Raw genomic sequence first — 19,641 nt, 5'->3', positions numbered from 1 at the left:
CACCCCATCTGGAGTTTCAGTCCTGATTTGAGATCCAAAAACCCTAAAATGCGCTACAGAAGGTTAATGTTTATTTGAAGAAATCCTACCTGAGACTCCCAATTAGTAAGTTTTACCTCACGCGAGTCCCCCACAAGATAATCTGAGGTAGTTGGAGGGCATTTGTGGAAGTTGTGTTCTGTGAGGTGGGTGCACTATATTTAAGAGAGAGAACGGGCCCAAGGCTGCCGGGGGGGAAGAGCCCTTGCGTCATCGCATATTAATTGGGGGCAGAGGTGGGATAGGAAGTTAAAACCCACACAGAAACGTACCCAGAGACACAGAACAACCAGTTTAATAAAGGAGTGAAGTTATTTGATTAAAAAGAGAAAAAAATCCTGTCAGAAAATGACCAGCAAGCGCCAAGCCAAAGAGACTCGGGATGACCCAGCTGCTGCGTCTGAGGAGAATCCTAATATACTGAGTTAGAGATGATGAGGCTAAGATGGGAATTGTCTAAGGTTGAAGCAGAGAAAGAAAGAGAAGAGGCCAGAATGGCTGCTGCCCTTCATCTAGCAGAGATACAGGCTGAGAGAGAGAGAGATGAGCCCAAGAAGAAAGAGACAGGGAGGCCAAGATGGCCCATGAAAAAGAGATGCTTCCTTTAAAAATGGAGGAGATTAAGGCGAGGGCAGAACTGCCGCAAGCAATGTTGGGGGTGGAGATTTTACCTCAGCAAATGTAAAGTACCATATTTTTCGCTCCATAGGACGCACCTGACCAAAAGACACACCGTTTTTAGAAAACAAGAAAAAAAACCAGGAAAACAAGGGGGAAAAATCTGACTCAAATGTTGTACTAAACTATTTAAAACAGCAAAGTGGGTGGCTCCTGTCCACTTTGCTGCTTTAAAGCGAGCCACGGTATATAATGAAGAGAATGGAAAAAGGACAGACATTCCATTAGAATGTAGCTGTTTTCATCATCACTGGGAAGTCAGTATTGGCAGCAGTCACAAAAACTAAAATTTGAGCATTTTACTGTTATTAATAATATTAATAGTCAGGGAGAGAAACCAGGGCCGTGCAAATGAGAAGTGCTTGGAGTATGGAGGAACAGCAAAGAGATCAAATGATTGCGCTCCAGTTCCTAAATCTCTGACGTTTTCTCAAAACAGGCATGGTTGTTTTGAAAGGAAGATTCAAAATGGAGTGACTGAGCAAAGAACAGAGGAGGAAAAGAGGGCAGATAAATAGCTTCCATTCAATAACAAGAGAACACAATGTTTTTGGTTTGGTATAGGTGGACTGTACTTGTAAGAATTTGTATAATGAATTATCGTTTTGGATTGGAATATCAGTGTCTCTTTTCAGCAATAAATATTAGCTGCTAGGAACATGGTCCACACAAACACACAGGATGTCCGCTTACAGTTGTGCAGTTTAATCTGTTCCTGAGCCAGATGCCTGCTCGGTTTTAGCTGAGCTCACTATTACTGGTTTGTGGAGATGCTTTGCATGTATTGATGACTATTTCCGCAAAACTGCTACTTGAAGAAATCCCCAAACTTAATATTTATAAACTTCAAATGGAGTTCAGAATCCAGTTAGGCAATCCTTTGCAGTTGAATTAGGAGGCACTGAGAGACAGCAATTTGCTGCTTCCCACCCTCACCGAGCATCCCAGGAGCGCGGGGCAACAGCGATTTGGCTCCAGGGATCGCACATTTGCTCCATAAGACGCACAGACATTTTCCTTATTTTTTAGGAGGGAAAAAGTGTGTCCTATGGAGCGAAAAATACGGTATGTAAAAGGTGATGGTGTGCAGGCATTCCTGTTTAGTTTTGAGTGGACTTGTAAAAATTTAAAAGTTCCTGAGGAAAACTGGATGCTGTATGCACGCCCACAGATATGTGAAATACAGTGGTGCCTCGCAAGACGAAATTAATCCGTTCCGCGAGTCTCTTCGTCTTGCGGTTTTTTCGTCTTGCGAAGCACGGCTATTAGCGGCTTAGCAGCTATTAACGGCTTAGCGGCTTTAAGAAAAAGGAAACAAACTCGCAAGAACTCGCAAGACGTTTCGTCTTGCGAAGCAAGTCCATAGGGAAAATCGTCTTGCGAAGCGACGCAAAAACCGAAAAACCCTTTCGTCTTGCGCGTTTTTCGTTTTGCGAGGCATTCGTCTTGCGGGGCACCACTGTATACTCAAATCTCAGAGAGGATGAAACCTCTGATTCCCTCACATTTAAAGAGAGGGTGAAAGTGCGCTTTGGACTGACTGCAGAACAAAGCCAAAAAGCCTTTTGTGAAATTAAAAGGAAACCAGGAGAGACTTAGGCCCAACTGGGTAGCCGAACTGACAAAGCTCTGGACAGATGGGAGGAAAGTTAGATGAGCTCAAACAGCTCATCAGTTTAGAGCAATGTTTTCAAGAGGTTCCTGCTCATTTAGGCTGAAAACAGTAACTGAAGTCTCTACCTTGGGAGATGAAATCAAAGGAGACTTCGGGGGAGCAGTAATACTCAGTCCCTTCCAGAAAAAGTAACCCAGGGAGCAAGTGGGGTCTCAAAACGACAACCCTGAAGGCCAGGCCCAAGGGTGCCGGGGGGAAAAGAGCCGTGATACGAAGTCAAATCCCACACAGAAACGTACCCAGAGACACAGAACAAGCAGTTTAATAAAGGAGTGAAGCTATTTGATTAAAAAGAGAAAAAAATCCTGTCAGAAAATGACCAGCAAGCGCCAAGCCAAAGAGACTCGGGATGACCCAGCTGCTGCGTCTGAGGAGAATCCTAATATATTGAATTAGAGATGATGAGGCTAAGATTGGAATTGTCTAAGGTTGAAGCAGAGAAAGAAAGAGAAGAGGCCAGAATGGCTGCTGCCCTTCATCTAGCAGAGATGCAGGCTGAGAGAGAGAGAGATGAGCCCAAGAAGAAAGAGACAGGGAGGCCAAGATGGCCCATGAAAAAGAGATGCTTCCTTTAAAAATGGAGGAGATTAAGGCGAGGGCAGAACTGCCGCAAGCAATGTTGGGGGTGGAGATTTTACCTCAGCAAATGTAAAGTATGTACAGTGGTACCTCGGGTTACAGACGCTTCAGGTTACAGACTCCGCTAACCCAGAAATAGTACCTCGGGTTAAGAACTTTGCTTCAGGATGAGAACAGAAATCATGTTCCGGCGGCACATGAACAGTTTCAGGAGGTCCCAGAAGAGTTTCAGGTTACAAATGGACCTCCAGAGGGAATTAAGTACTTAACCCGAGGTACCACTGTAAAAGGTGATGGTGTGCAGGCCTAACGGTCCAAGCTTCAAAATGCCAGTTTTCAAAATGAGGCAAGTCAAATATTTCGGTCCCAAGGGGTGGAAATATACAACCTGATTGGAGCAAGGCAAAGGTCCTTCAAGAGGGGCCTGGACCCTCCACAAAAAGAGAAAGAAGAGCTTTTCTGGGGGGAGTGGGATCTTGTCCTCCATTTATTCCTCCTTTTAGCCCCCATGCTGCTCCTTGACATGACTGGGTGAAGAAAGGTCAGCCAGACAAGAGCATTTGGAGGGACCAGTGCCAGGCAGCCCTAGATCCGGGGTCAGCAAGCTTTTCCAGCCGGGGGCCGGTCCACCGTCCCTCAGACCTTGTGGGGGGCCGGACTATATTTTTTGGGGGGAATGAACGAATTCCTATGCCCCACAAAGAACCCAGAGGTGCATTTTAAGTAACAGGACACATTCTACTCATGTAAAAACACGCTGATTCCCGGACCGTCCGGGGGCCGGATTGAGAAGGCGATTGGGCCGCATCTGGCCCCCGGGCCTTAGGTTGCCTCCCCTGGCCTAGATGGACCCTGGGGTCCCTTCCAACTTTAGGATTCTGTTCTTCATTTTGGAAGGCGGACAAGGAGCAAGAGCAACCTGCCGTCACAGAAGGGTCTTCATCTCCTTGGTTGCCCTTCTCTGGGAGGGTGGGCAGATTGTGAGGAGCAAAAACGAGGATGCGATGATGACTCTCACTTTCAATACTCCTACTATAGGGAGGCTAGAGAAGCTGTGAGATGTTTTGTTTCCAGGTTGAAACAATCCAATTCAGCAAATGAACAACTCTCTCTCTCTCTCTCTCTCTCTCTCTCTCTCTCTCTCTCTCTCTCTGTTGTTGCATCCATCCCAATCTCTCCAAGGATTTAAGGTGGTCACTCAGGGTTCGTGTTTCCTTTTGGAATGAGGCACAGAGAAGTCACTGGTGTCTTCATGATATCTGGTTTATTGACATGTATCTGCAACCTGAGCATGGAGATGGTGGGCTTTACAGCACTGACACTCCTAGAGGTTCTTGTTTCTACCCGGGGCTGCAGCTCTGGATTCAAACAAACCTCAAACATCCTGCTCTGCCTGCTGCTTCTCAATCCCATAACTCCTAAGCTCTGCAGCTCACCTTCCTTCACCTGTGGAAGAAGAGGGTCCTCTCACCCTTTGTTCTCTGAACAGCCCATGACCCCAGCCTCTCACTTCATGGCAAACTTGTCTGGTTGAAGGAGCTTTGAAGACATGCTGATTCCAGAGGATTGGAAGTGTCTAGCACACAGTGTAATAAACACAGGTCTGGCAACCCAAGTCCAAGCCAAATTCTAACACTTACTGAATGCAGGAATTTTGGGGGTATAAGAACACACAATGTCACCGGAGGGGGAATAAAAGGCTTCCTAGGAAAATCCCCTTGGCTGCTCCTGTGTTGCTTCCAAGGCGACTTCGCTAACAGAGAAGAACATGGGATATTAATGGCTGAAATACAGACACAAAGCAGCAGATGGGACAACACAGAGTGGCCCCCCCCCCAGCCATGTCTGGCAATGTCTTCCCCCTCCAGCCCCCCCGGGACCCCCTCTTGCTGGGACAGGGCTCTCTGCCCCGCAGCCCCCCAGACCCGCCCAGGGGCCCCCAAGAGAGACCCCCCGGGTCCCCCACCTGGCCCCCCAAAGACCCCCCACTCCCCCGCCCAGACGCCCCTTCGCAGCCCCAGGCAGAGAGAGGGGCTCCTCCTCCGGGACACGGGTTCCCCCTTCCCACGCACACGCGCCAGGCGCCCCCCCTCCCCTCACCCTCCCAGGCCCCCCTCTTGCTGGGACAGGGCTCTCTGCCCCCCAGGAGCCCCGGGTCCCCCGCCTGGCCCCCCAAAGACCCCCCTGGAAGGCTCCCCGCTCCCCCCAGGCAGAGAGAGGGGCTCCTCCTCCGGGACACGGGTTCCCCCTTCCCACGCACACGCGCCAGGCGCCCCTCTTGCTGGGACAGGGCTCTCTGCCCCCCAGGAGCCCCGGGTCCCCCACCTGGCCCCCCAAAGACCCCCCTCTCCCCCGCCCAGCCCCAGGCAGAGAGAGGGGCTCCTCCTCCGGGACACGGGTTCCCCCTTCCCACGCACACGCGCCAGGCGCCCCCCCTCCCCTCACCCTCCCAGGCCCCCCTCTTGCTGGGACAGGGCTCTCTGCCCCCCAGGAGCCCCCAAGAGAGACACCCCGGGTCCCCCCAGGCAGAGAGAGGGGCTCCTCCTCCGGGACACGGGTTCCCCCTTCCCACGCACACGCGCCCAGTCCGGCGCCCCTCCTCTCCCCCATTGGGCGGCCTCTTCCCCTCCGAGGGAGCAGCTCTGCGCCTGCGCGACGCCCCTGACGGCTCCGCGGGAGAGAGAAGGGTTAAGGGGCGCCGAGCTGGCTTCCTAGAGAGGACAGGAAAGGAAGGCGGGCCGCTCCTCCTCCCCTCTGACGTCCCTTCCGGGCAGAGCGGCCTCGCCTTCGCCTGCCGGGCTCTGGTGGGTCTCCTCTCGGGGGAAGCCTGCGGAACTCCCTGCTCCGGGAGGCGGGAAGGGGAGGGAAGAGAGGCTGGGGGTCCGGGAGGGAGCCAGAGGGACCTCAGGCCCCTGGCCAGGGAGGTGGGACTGGAAGACAGCTAGGAGGGAGAAGGACATTAGGAGGGGCATAATTGTGAGGGAGAAGTATATTAGGAGGGACATAATTGTGAGGGAGAAGGACATTAGGAGGGACATTATTGTGAGGGAGAAGTATATTAAGAGGGGCATAATTGTGAGGGAGAAGGACATTAGGAGGGGCATAATTGTGAGGGAGAAGTATATTAGGAGGGACATTATTGTGAGGGAGAAGGACTTTAGGAGGGGCATTATTATGAGGGAGAAGTATATTAAGAGGGACATTATTGCGAGGGAGAAGTATATTAAGAGGGACATTATTGTGAGGGAGAAGTATATTAAGAGGGACATTATTGTGAGGGAGAAGTATATTAAGAGGGGCATAATTGTGAGGGAGAAGTATATTAAGAGGGACATAATTATGAGGGAGAAGTATATTAAGAGGGACATTATTGCGAGGGAGAAGTATATTAAGAGGGACATTATTGTGAGGGAGAAGTATATTAAGAGGGGCATAATTGTGAGGGAGAAGTATATTAAGAGGGACATAATTATGAGGGAGAAGTATATTAAGAGGGACATAATTGCGAGGGAGAAGTATATTAGGAGGGGCATAATTGTGAGGGAGAAGTATATTAGGAGGGGCATAATTGTGAGGGAGAAGTATATTAAGAGGGACATAATTGTGAGGGAGAAGTATATTAAGAGGGACATAATTGTGAGGGAGAAGTATATTAAGAGGGGCATAATTGTGAGGGAGAAGTATATTAAGAGGGGCATAATTGTGAAGGAGAAGTATATTAGGAGGGGCATAATTGCGAGGGAGAAGTATATTAAGAGGGGCATAATTGTGAGGGAGAAGTATATTAAGAGGGGCATAATTGTGAAGGAGAAGTATATTAGGAGGGGCATAATTGCGAGGGAGAAGTATATTAAGAGGGGCATAATTGTGAGGGAGAAGTATATTAAGAGGGGCATAATTGTGAAGGAGAAGTATATTAGGAGGGGCATAATTGCGAGGGAGAAGTATATTAAGAGGGGCATAATTGTGAGGGAGAAGTATATTAAGAGGGGCATAATTGTGAAGGAGAAGTATATTAGGAGGGGCATAATTGCGAGGGAGAAGTATATTAAGAGGGGCATAATTGTGAGGGAGAAGTATATTAAGAGGGACATTATTGTGAGGAAGAAGTATATTTAGAGGGACATGAGGGAGAAGTAGATTAAGAGGGAAATACCATGAAGCTTCCCTTCTCTCTATTCATAAATCTCTGTATGTCGGCCATTTCCCCTCCCTAATTTTTTATTTGATGGAAAGTCCAGTTTCCGAGGCATCTTCCAGGGCAGTTCCACCCAGAGGGCCTTGCCACCGTCCCCTCGGATCCAGAGCACGAAGTCCCCAAGGGACGGTGGCTGGAGCTAGACATGGGCCCTGCTGCTCACCAAGCCCCCCAAGCAGATATGGCTGGGTTGGGGTGAAGCTCTGGACTATGAAGTGGGGTTGGGAGGGACCCCCACTGTTGCCTTGGCTCCTAATTACACTTCATACAAATGACTCACTTGTCACTCACAGTTATGACTTCTTCCTCCTCCTTCTCTCCCTCCACTTGCTCAGGGAACATTCTTCTTCTCTTGGCTGTGCTTTGATATTATAATAGAAGAATGTGTTTGATTCATAGGACTTGCTGCACCTTGCATTAGGACACACAGAACTTGGCAGAGGACCAAGGGGCTCCTTCCAATCTCTTGGAGACTTCCTGGGAGCCCAGATGAATGAGCAAGACTCAGCTGGCCCTGAAGCAGGAAGAGGTCATGCCATGGAAATGGGGAGCAGTGAGGGATTCCGGGAAAACTCCATGCAGAAGATCCTGGATGAGGAGGACACCCCTTGCTCAGAGGTGCAGAGCCAGCAGCTCAGGCAGTTCTGCTCCCACGAGGCCAAAGGACCCCGAGAGGTTTGCAGCCAACTCTACCACCTTGACCATCAGTGGCTGAAGCCAGAAAGGCACACGAAAGCTCAGATGTTGGACCTGGTGATCTTGGAGCAGTTCCTGGCTGTCCTTCCTCTGGAGGTGGAGATCTGGGTGAGGGAATGCAGAGCGGAGACCAGTTCCCAGGCGGTGGCCCTGGCCGAAGGTTTCCTCCTGAGTCAGGCAGAGGAGAGGAAGCAGGCAGAGCAGCAGGTGAGAGAGACTTTCCTCTGGATACTCCCAAGGGGCTCCAAACAGGAGGGAGAGTATCTCCAAAATGCTCTCCTAATGGCCCCTCCGTTTTTGGAAAGCATCTAGGAACAGATCTTCTTCTGCTTATTCATATTATTATTATTATTAATACCACACCCATGTGGCTGGGTGCCTTCCAGCACATATAAAAGCATAAGAAGACATCAGATGTCTTCTAAAAGTTATGCATTTTCTTATCTCCTTATCACCTGATGGGAGGGCATTCCCCAGGGTGGGTGCCACTGTGGAGAAGGTCTTCTGCCTGGTTCCCTGTAACTTCACTTACCACAGGGAGGGAATCAGCAGAAGACCCTCGGAACTGGACCTCAGTTCATGGAGACGCTCCTGTGGGTATAGTGGGCCTTTGAGGCCGTTTAGGGCTTTAAGGTTCAGCACCAACACTTTGAATTGTGCTGGGAAACGTTCTGGGAGCCAGTGAAGATCCTTGAGGACCAATGTTTGATGGTCCTGGCAGCCAACCCCAGACACCAGTCTAGCAGAAGCAGGAAGCAGCTTTCACCTCTGTCCCCCGAAAGCGCTTGCCTCTGCCATTCCTTTTCTAACCCTTCTCCCCATTCTCTGTTTTGAATCCTTGTTGCTCTTTCAGAGGAAGGATCTTTTGGCAGAAATGGGTCTTGATTCTTCTGAGGCAGAGAAGACTCCGTTGGACACCAGAGTGAGGCCTCTGGGTAAGGAGGAAGGAGTGTTTTCTCCCCCGTTTTGTCACATTCTCTTGGTTTTGAAACTGTGAGTTCTTTGCATCTTTTGCGGGAAGACACCTGGAGCTCGGGGGGGGTGAAAGATGTATTTTTGCACAGCTATTATATGAAATGGGTACAAATGTCCAAATGTACTCAGCAGGGGAGACGTTTACGATAGTAATTTGATTAGTTTAAAATTACAGTCCAATAATAGCCTCCTTATAACAATGTGAAATTACAATACAATTAGTAATACCAATCTTTAACATATCAGATTATATAATATAGATGCCCCTCCCCCCGCATGCTGAATCTGATGGTTTGATGGTTTTCTTGATTTCTGCATTCCAAAATCTTATTAGTTTCAATTACCCTCCTGTCAAGATAAGAATCCTTTATACAAATAATATATAAAACTACAAGTGAGGAACTCCAGCGATATCCTTACTCTTCCCATGTGTGGCAATCTTTCTGTTCGTGATGTTTTTCTCTGTCCTTGTAAAATATTTTATCTTTTCCTGGTTGTTACTGTTCTCCATCATTCCTTGGGCGGAGCTAATATCCCATTGTGGTTTCAGAAATTCTCCATCGCTCTGTCCTGTGCTTCGTTGTTTGGCAACTTTAACAGCAGCTGCAAAAATCACACTATCCCAATAAATAATCAGTTTTTGTCATTTTTCTTCTCCGCCTGGGAAAGAGAGGGATCTGTCAGAATTGCAATTGACTCAGTAATGAACCTTATCAGCTCCCTCACAACTTTCAGATTCCTTACATCCCTCTGTCTGGCCTAAGATAAATGCGCATTTATCCAATTAGATTAAATTCCAAGTCCTTTTAACATTATTCAGTTCAGTCTGTATATAATAAAGGATGGGGAAGAGTCAGCTCTAATTTTCCATCGTAAACATTTTGCAAAATAGAGCTTCCCTCCCTTTTTCCTTTTTGTTTTTACACACACAGTTCCATTTGATGTTATATTCCATATCTGTAATCTAGTTTCATCCCTGCTCACCTGTACATAGATATTTTCAACTAGTATTAAATCGCAGGCTACCAATTCATTAGTGTAGAGAAGAAAACTTGATATAAAGAAGCCATAGGCTCCCCTCCCCCCACTCACTGTCTTTTGCAGCAAATGAAGTTTATTCTCAAATTCAAACCTTAAAGACCTTGCAGCTGGTTCAATATCGCAGTTTATGATCTCATCTCTTCCAGCAACGCCTGTACATTAGTCCAAATTGAGCTCTAATTGACAGGAGAACCTCTGCTTCTTCTTTTTTTTTTCTTTTTTTTTTTTTATTTTTATTTTCAATGCAAAATCATAACAAAAATTACAAACATTGAATCCAAAATAATACTATACAAACAAAAATCCCCGGAACGTATAGGGAAAAAAAACAGAAAACAAAAGGAAAAAAAAAACAAAAGAAACAAGACTAAACTAAACAAAAACGAAAAAGCACACATCTACAGAAAAAAAACCATATCATTACGTACATAAACACAAATTGACTTCCTTTCTTTGTTCCAAGACCTCAAAAAATTTACTCTTACTGTGTTGTTGTGTCTAATTAGATTACTTCCACCTTGGTACTTTTTTTTTTTTTTGCACCATTTTTCTTTTCCTTTGACCCTGTAAAGCATCATTCATTACATACCAATATACTAACTCCAGAACAATGTTTTTTCATATACTCTTTAGCACAACCCCATTCTTTTAATAATTTCTGGTCCGATTGTCCCCTTATGTAAGCTGTGAGTCTTGCCAGATTTATGTATTCACAAAATTTAATTTGCCAATCTTTCACTGATGGAATTTTTCTGCCTTTCCAGTTTTTAGCTATAAGTATCCTGGCAGCTGTTGTTGCATAAAGGAATACTTTCCTTTGATTTTCGGGGATATCATTTGTAATTAAACCTAAAAGGAATGCCTCCGGTTTTTTTCTGAAAGATATTTTAAACATCTTTTTGAGTTCTTCATAGATTTCATTCCAGAATTGTTTAATAGGTCGGCATTCCCACCACATGTGAAACATTGTTCCTATTTCTTTTTTACATCTCCAACAGGTATTCGATTTTAATTTGTAAATTTTAGCCATTTTTACCGGAGTTAAGTACCATTGGTACACCATTTTCATAAAATTTTCTCTTATTGTATAACATGCCGTGAATTTAATATCATATTTCCATAATTTCTCCCATTGGTCCAGCCGAATTACATATCCTATATCACATGCCCATTTAATCATAACTTCTTTTATTTCTTCATCCTTTAATTCCCATTCTAATAATAAATTGTACATTTTGGATATATATTTTTTTGAGTTTTGTAATAATACTTTTTGTAATTTTGATTCTTCTTTTTCAAATCCTATTACTTTATCCTGGTTGAATATTTGTGCAATTTGGTGATATTGTAACCATGTGGTACAGTATTGGGTCACCTCATTGTATGGTCTTAGTTTTACTTGGCCCTGTTCTTCCTTTAGGAGCTGCTGGTATGTTGCCATTCTTCCTATAGTATTTATCTTTTTAACCGATATAACTTCTAGCGGTGAGACCCACCATGGGGTTTTTGGTTCTAACAACCTTCTATGTCTCATCCAGACCTTGTATAATGCATTTCTAATTACGTGGCTTAGAAATTCTTTATGGACTGCCACTTTGTTATAAATTAGATAGGCATGCCAACCATATCTGTTGTTCCATCCCTCCAAATCCAAAATGTCACTGTTATCCAATTTGATCCAATCCTTGATCCAAGTAAAGCATGCTGCATCGTAATATAGTCTCAGGTCTGGGAGTCCAAAACCTCCCCGCTCTTTTATGTCAGTTAATAATTTATGTTTGATCCGTGGCTTTTTGCCTTGCCATATGAACTTTGTTAGGTCCGTTTTCCATTTTTTAAAACAATCATCTTTACCTATTATGGGAATCATTTGAAAAAGGAACAGAAGTTTTGGTAAGATATTCATTTTAATAGCCGAGATTCTACCCCAGAGTGTTAATTTCAATCTTGTCCAAGTTTCCATTTCTCTTTTTGTTTCTTCCCAATTTTTTTTATAATTATCTTCAAACAAATTTATATTTTTCATTGTTATTTGTATACCTAAATATTTCACTTTTTTTACAATTTGTAATCCGAATTTTTCTACCAGTTCCTCTTTCTCTTGATCTCCCATGTTTTTTACCATTAGTTTCGTTTTTTCTTTATTCAAAGCAAAACCTGATACCCTTCCAAAGTTTTCCATTTTTTCTAGAGCCTTTGCTATGCTTTCCTTTGGATTTTCCACCATTAACACTAAATCATCTGCAAATGCCCTTATTTTGTATATTTTCTCTCCTAGGGATATTCCATTTATTTCTTGATCCAATCTGATTTCTTGATTTAATATTTCCAAAACCAAAATGAATAATAAAGGTGAGAGTGGGCACCCTTGTCTGGTGCCCTTCTGTATTTTAAAATAATCAGTCGTGTCATTATTTATTATTATATTTGCTTCTTGTTGTTCGTAAATTGCTTTTAACCCTCTTGTAATTTGGTCGCCCATGTCCATCTGGTCTAATAGTATTTTTAGAAATTTCCATGATACTTTGTCAAACGCCTTTTCCGCGTCCACAAAAACAAAGGCTACCTTCTTACTTGGTTTCATGTCTAAATACTCAATCATATCAATCACTGTTCTTATATTGTCACTCATTTTCCTGCCCGGCAAGAACCCTGCCTGTTCTTTATTTATACAATCCTGCAAAACTGTCTTTAATCTTGTTGCCAATATTTGTGCATATATCTTGTAATCATTATTTAGTAATGATATTGGTCTATAATTGGTTATAAACTCTTTATTTCGTCCTTGTTTTGGGATTACTACTATGTGCGCCTGTTTCCAGGTGTTGGGAATCTTCCCGTCTTCTAATATTCTATTTAAGAGTGTCTTCATAGGTGATAATAGTGGTTCCTCTAATTTTTTGTAATGTATTGCGGTAAGACCATCTGGGCCTGGGGATTTTCCCAGTTTCATCTTAATTATCGCTTGATGAAGCTCTGTTGTGGTTATTGGGGAGTTTAGCTCTTGAATCTTTTCTTTTTTAATTTTAGGTATATCCTTTCCACATAAATACTCTTTTATTTCAACCTCTGTCTCATTTCCTGCTTTATATAGCTTATTATAATATTTTGTAAAACACTTTTTAATTTCCTCAGGGTTATCTAAAGTTCTCCCCTCTTCCACTATTTTATCAATCAGTTTTTCCTTTTGTCTCTTTTTCAGTTGCCAGGCTAGCATCTTTCCGGGTTTATTTGCAAATTCGAACGACCTTTGTTTCATCCATTTAATATTGTCCTCAATTTCACTATTTAATATTGCTGAAGCCTGGATTTGTAATATTTTTAGTTTTTGGTTTATTAATTCATTTTTTGGTTGTTTTGCTAATAATTTTTCATTTATTCCTATTTCTTTCCTTATTTGTTCTAGTTTTTGCTCTCTGTTTCTTTTCCTTATTGCACTTTGTTGTATGTAAAAGCCTCTTATGAAAGCTTTACTTGCATCCCATATTGTCCTGAAGTCTGTATCCTGTTCTTTATTTAATTCAAAAAATTCTTTCAGTAGTTCTTGCGCTTTTTTCACAATCTTTTTGTCATTTAATAATCTTTCATTAAGTCTCCATCTTTTATTAGTTTTCTTGTGTTCCTTTAATTGTAATGTGACTGGGTTGTGATCTGTAATAATTTTGGCCTGTATTTCTGCTTTTTTAATTTTAGTTGTTAAGTTACTTGATACCCATATGCTGTCAATTCTGCCGGCTGATTTTTTAACTTCCGAGAAATGTGTATACTGTCTTTCTCCTGTCTTTCTCCGGAGCCGGAGCCTGGTACCGAGACAAACTGGGAGTGAAGCCCATTCCCCCCTGTCCCTGGGGGCAACTTGCAAGGAGAATTACCCTCAGTCATCCTTGTTTTTCCTTCTCCAACGATCTCCCGCTGCCTCCATTAAGGCAGAGCTGAACCGGAAGCTAGCAGGGGAGACTTGGACAAGCCCCATCTGTACTTAGAGATGCACTGTTTCACCTCTGAGAGAAGCAGGCGCTCACAGTTTCCACTTACCTTTGTCTCTCCCAGGTGACGGAATGATGCCACCAAGACCTGCTCCCTCATCTTTTCATGGTGGTGGAGGGGAGGCAGCAGCTGTGGACCCAGATCAGGTAGGGGGAAGGAGCCTTGTGGGGAAGGACTGCTTGGATGCAGACTGGCTGGACACAGTTGGATGCAGAGGAATGGTGGGAGGAGCCAGAGAAGAGGGAGCCGACTGGGAGGAGGAGGAGGAGGAGGAGGGGTCTGAAGCTGGAGAGGGAAGAGGGCTGAGGGAGCAGAGGGAGTCTGTGGCAGAGAGCAGCCCAGACTCCGAGGCAGAAGCTGCAGCAGGAGAGAGGGATGAGGAAGGCAGAGAGGGGTCTGGCCGCTGTAGAAAACAACAGAGCCAAGTGAATGTTCTCTAAGAGGATAGCCTTTTTCCTGTTCTGTTAGGGTCCAGTGTGCTTTGAAGATGTAGCTGTCCATTTCACAGACGGGGAGTGGGCGTTGCTGGATCCTGACCAGAGAGCTCTCCATAAGGAAGTCATGGAGGAGAATCGTGGGATCTTGGACTCTCTCGGTAAGGCTCCCTATTGGATCATCCTATCTGTTTTGTAATTCAAGACATCTCTCTATGTGACGAACCTCTGATATTTTGATGGGGCTCAACAGCGCCACCCACAGCACCTGGGATGTTAACACTCCCACAGCAAACCTTGGATGGATGGCTATCGATTGTTTTCCCTGTGAATATTCTTCTTTCAGTTCTGCCGTTTAAAACCATGATCAGGCTGTCTGAACTGCCCAGGCCTTCTTAAATGTAGGATTCAGAGTGATTTTTGACCAAAGAGTTGCTTGACAGATTCCACGACTGAACCAAACAAACTCCATCCCAGAAAAGAGCCAGGCTTTTTGAATCTCAGGCAGTGAACCCTGTAGTTACAATAATGATTAATTTTATTATTTTTACCCTGCCCATCTGACTGGGTGGCCCCAGCCACTCTGGGCAACTTCCAACAAATAGAAAAACATAGTAAAACATCAAACATTAAAAACTTCCCAATACAGAGGTGCCTTCAGAAGTCCTCTAAAAGTTGCATAGTTATTTCCTTGACATCTGATGGGGGGGGCGCGTTCCACAGGGTGGGTGCCCCTACCGAGAAGGCCCCCTGCCTCGTCCCCTGTAACTTCTCACAATAATGTAACATTTAAGTACAGTGGTACTTCGGGTTAAGAACTTAATTCGTTCTGGAGATCCGTTCTTAACCTGAAACTGTTCTTAACCTGAAGAACCACTTTTGCTCATGGGGTCTCCTGCTGCCGCTGCGCTGCTGCTGCACGACTTATGTTCTCATCCTAAAGCAAAGTTCTTAATCTGAGGTACTATTTCTCGGTTAGCGGAGTCTGTAACCTGAAGCCTATGTAAACCGAGGTGCCACGAAACTTGAATAATGATAATAATGCTGATATAAGAAGTTTCTGCTGCATTCTGTGATGTCGAGAATTGAAGAAAACATTCAAATTGCTTTAAGGTGATGCACATCATCATTAAATGTTTAGCCACTAAAGAAATTTAAATTTGGCAGCTGCTATACACATAAACAAATAGTGTTTTTCAGCACATAGAAATGACGCGCAGCGTAAATTAATAATGCAGAGTTTTAAAGAATAAGAGCTTTACTGAGTTAAAATAAACTTCTTGATAAACAACATGGTTCCAAACAGTTTGACTGAGATTCCATACTGACTCTGCTCACAACTGAGGCAGACTGACTCTGACTGAAATCTTTCAGAGAACACACAGAGAAAATGGCTGCTAAGTCACATGTCAGAGTGACTCCACAGTTAGCAGTTAGGCCTGAATAACTTTAGTAGGCCCAAATGATTGTGCAGTCCCAGCACTTCCCAGCCTGCTTTGCTGCTTCTGCTCTCATGTGTCTTTGTCACATGACAAGAAGTTCACATTTGCCATTTTTATTCCCCTACTCTTACATCGCCCACCACAAGGCAGCTGACTATGACCAAGTCAGTCCAGAGTCAATGTTCCCAAATATTTCTCCAGCTCTTAAAATTTGTTTAGATTTTTTACTGCATACTGAACAACTTAGCATATTGAATATATCTTAATTTTAACAGGGAACTTTCCCGCATTGGCCACCTTTTTCAATAAAAGCACATTTTATTTATGAAGATAGTACAGATGCATATTTAAATTTGAACAAAATGACAGTACCAGGTTAAGCTGTACTTTTAAAAACCTGAGAGAGAAAACATCTAATATTCAACTTGATTTGTATACGAAACTAGACATTTTTACAGAACAAAAGGAACATTATAACATCTAACTCCCTTCAGTTCTTCTCCTCTCCCATTTGGATAATTTGGGAGTGCACTTCTTCCCGAGACTCTAATCCATTTGCCTCTTAGTTTCAGGTGGTGATGAATTGGAAATGAAGAACAAGGAAGACCACAACGAAATCCACACAGTGGAGGAGCCATATCAGTATTCAGACTGTGGAGAGAGCTTCAGTCAGAGCTCCCATTCCACTTCCCATCAAAGAAATCCCCTTGAGAAGAAACCCTATAAGTGCTTGGAATGTGGAAAGAGCTTCACCTGGAAACAGAGTTTCGCTGCCCATCAAAGAATTCATACAAAAGAGAAACCCTATCATTGCTTGGAGTGTGGAAAGAGCTTCAGTCACAGCCACAATCTCACTTGCCATCGTAGAATTCATACAGGGGAGAAACCATATCACTGCGTGGAATGTGGAAAGAGCTTCAGTCATGGCTCCCATCTCACTGCACATCAAAGAATTCATACAGGGGAAAAACCCTATCACTGCTTAGAGTGTGGAAAGAGCTTCAATGAGAGGGCAAAGCTCACTTCCCATCAAAGGATTCATACAGGGGAGAAACCCTATCAGTGCTTGGAATGTGGAAAGAGCTTCAATCAGAGGGCCGGTCTCACTTCCCATCAAAGAATTCATACAGGGGAGAAACCCTATCAGTGCTTGGAATGTGGAAAGAGCTTAACTCGGAGTGCCCATCTCACTTCCCATCAAAGGATTCATACAGGGGAGAAACCCTATCAGTGCTTGGAATGTGGAAAGAGCTTCATTCGGAGTGCCGATCTCACTTCCCATCAAAGGATTCATACAGGGGAGAAACCCTATCAGTGCGTGGAATGTGGAAAGAGCTTCAGTCAGGGCTCCCATCTCACTGCACATCAAAGAATTCATACAGGGGAAAAACCCTTTCACTGCTTTGAGTGTGGAAAGAGCTTCAATCAGAGGGCCAAGCTCACTTCCCATCAAAGAATTCATACAGGGGACAAACCCTATCAGTGCTTGGAATGTGGAAAGAGCTTCACCTGGAAAGAAAGTCTAACTGTCCATCAGAGAAATCATACAGGGGAGAAACCGTATCAGTGCTTGGAATGTGGAAAAAGCTTCACCAGGAAAGAAAGTCTAACTGTTCATCAAAGAATTCATACAGGGGAGAAACCGTATCAGTGCTTGGAATGTGGAAAGAGCTTCATTGGAAAGCACAGTTTCACTTCCCATCAAAGAATTCATACAAGGGGGAACCCCTATCAGTGTGTGGAATGTGGAAAGAGCTTCAATCTGAGTGTCCATCTCACTTGCCATCAAAGGATTCATACAGGGGAGAAACCCTATCAGTGCGTGGAATGTGGAAAGAGATTCAGGAAGAAAAACAGTTTCACTTCCCATCGTAGAATTCATACAGGGGAGAAACCCTATCAGTGCTTGGAATGTGGAAAGAGCTTCAGTCAAAAGAGCAGTTTAACTTCCCATCAAAGAATTCACACAGGAGAAAAACCCTATCCGTGTATGGAATGTGGAAAGAGCTTCAATCTGAGGGCCCATCTCACTTCCCATCAAAGGATTCATACAGGGGAGAAACCGTATCAGTGCTTGGAATGTGGAAAGAGCTTCAGCTGGAAACAAAGTTTTGCTTTACATAAAAAAATCCATACAGGGGAGAAACCGTATCAGTGCTTGGAATGTGGAAAGAGATTCATTAACAGCTCCACACTCACTTCCCATCAAAGAATTCATACAGGGGAGAAACACTTTAAGTGCTTGGAATGTGGAAAGAGCTTCACCTGGAAAATAAGTCTCACTTCCCATCAAAGAATTCATACAGGAGAAAACCCCTTTCAGTGCCTGGAATGTGGAAAGAGCTTCACCAGGAAAGTAGGTCTCAATGCCCATCAAAAATTACACACAGCAGAGGAGTCAGATCAGAGTTAGGAATGTGGAAAGAGCTTCAGTCAAAAAGGAAATCTCATTTCATCGAAGAATACATACAGGGGAGGAATCATATCAATGCCAAGAGTGTGATCGGAGGGATTTATGAAAGTCTCATTTTTAAAGTTCTCTTAAAAAATACAGTTGTAGCTCTTAAAAGGACTTAGAGCTGGCTGAAAAAGCTAAAATCAAGACAGGCTTCGACAAGTTGGTTTCTCTTTGAAGGAAAATATTTCTTCTACTTTGAGCCACTTAAAGAGAATTGGATTCCTGCAAGACAACCACTCTTATCTGGACATCTAAATTGCTATGTTCTCTTGGACACTTTCTTTTTTTCTTTTTTGGGGGTTCATCTCTTAAAGTAATTATTTGGTTTATTTGTTTAATTCGAATCTTAATTTGAGAAATTGGATTTTATGTAAGACAGCTTATGTTTGTTGGGTATCAGGCTAGAAGGAAGAGGGAGAACAGGAAAAATGCAGGAAACAGAATCTGACTAAAGAGATGAAGGAAAATTTGGAGAAGCTATTAGCCCGAATTGATAGAAATAGTGAAATGGTGACAAATATGACCACTAAAGTAGAGACACTGACAAAGAAAACAGAAGCACTAGATATCTCCATGAAAGGAAGGGAAGAGAAGTCTGAAAAGCTGGAAGACAAAAAATGGAAATCAGAACAGGAGACGCTTAGGATTGATGTGGACGGTTTGGGTGGAAGGCAAGAGGCAATTGCGGGCGCTTTGGCAGTTCTTGAGATGAGACAGAAAGCCCAGCCTCTGAGACGGAGAGGAGGGAGGAGAGCAGGATTTTAGCAAAGGTTTGAGCGGAGTGGCTGGGAGTGGAAGAGGAATTCATGGAAGAGGCGCCACCCTCCTCACAGCCGGGGGTGGTGGTTTTTTGGCAGATAACCAATGTGAATAAATCCCCCAGTGCCACCCCCTGGCCGGTCTTCCTGTCTCCCTCTCCCTGTGCCCCCACCCTGCCCAAATCAAAGTCCCAGCCAGCAGCTGCCCCCCAGGCCTTCCTCCGCCCATCTTGGGGCCTGAAGGCATGCGGGCATAATTTGGTGGGGGGCCAGGCTGGGCTCAGGGGTCTGCTTTCCTCTCCTTACACTGGGAAGCTTGTCTACTAACTAATGTATAAAGGGTTGTTTGGAAGACTAAGCCATCTCTACCCCCCACCCCCGTTTTGAAATAAAGCCTATTTAAGAATTGGGGGCACAGATTAGAGAACTGGGCCAAAACAAACAAGATGAATTTTAACAGGGAGAAATGTAAAGTATTGCACTTGGGCAAAAAAAACGAGAGGCACAAATACAAGATGGGTGACACCTGGCTTGAGAGCAGTACATGTGAAAAGGATCTAGGAGTCTTGGTTGACCACAAACTTGACATGAGCCAACAGTGTGACGCGGCAGCTAAAAAAGCCAATGCAATTCTGGGCTGCATCAATAGGAGTATAGCATCTAGATCAAGGGAAGTAATAG

The 19,641-nt window shown here is 44.3% G+C and overlaps 2 protein-coding genes across 2 annotated transcripts in view; both read left to right on the top strand.

Annotated features, from left to right (window-relative positions):
• The window catches only part of LOC310768594 (uncharacterized protein), a 39,356-nt gene that overhangs the window by 18,867 nt on the left and 848 nt on the right, over positions 1-19,641 (top strand). The window contains exons 2-6 of the mRNA XM_083626976.1: positions 7,569-8,072; positions 8,719-8,800; positions 13,932-14,014; positions 14,337-14,463; positions 16,311-19,340. Of these exons, the coding sequence (XP_083483102.1) occupies positions 7,659-8,072; positions 8,719-8,800; positions 13,932-14,014; positions 14,337-14,463; positions 16,311-18,157 (2,553 nt within the window). The 5' untranslated portion in view covers positions 7,569-7,658 and the 3' untranslated portion in view covers positions 18,158-19,340. The remainder of the gene's footprint in view (positions 1-7,568; positions 8,073-8,718; positions 8,801-13,931; positions 14,015-14,336; positions 14,464-16,310; positions 19,341-19,641) is intronic.
• The window catches only part of LOC310768571 (uncharacterized protein), a 35,999-nt gene continuing 22,002 nt past the window's right edge, over positions 5,645-19,641 (top strand). The window contains exon 1 of the mRNA XM_083626910.1: positions 5,645-5,775. The gene's annotated coding sequence lies outside the window, so the exon portion shown is untranslated. The remainder of the gene's footprint in view (positions 5,776-19,641) is intronic.

Source organism: Podarcis filfolensis, assembly GCF_964270895.1.
Source record: "Podarcis filfolensis genome assembly, chromosome: 8".
NCBI lineage: Eukaryota > Metazoa > Chordata > Lepidosauria > Squamata > Lacertidae > Podarcis > Podarcis filfolensis.
Note: the sequence above shows the minus strand (reverse complement) of the source record. Positions and strands in the feature narration are given on the sequence as shown.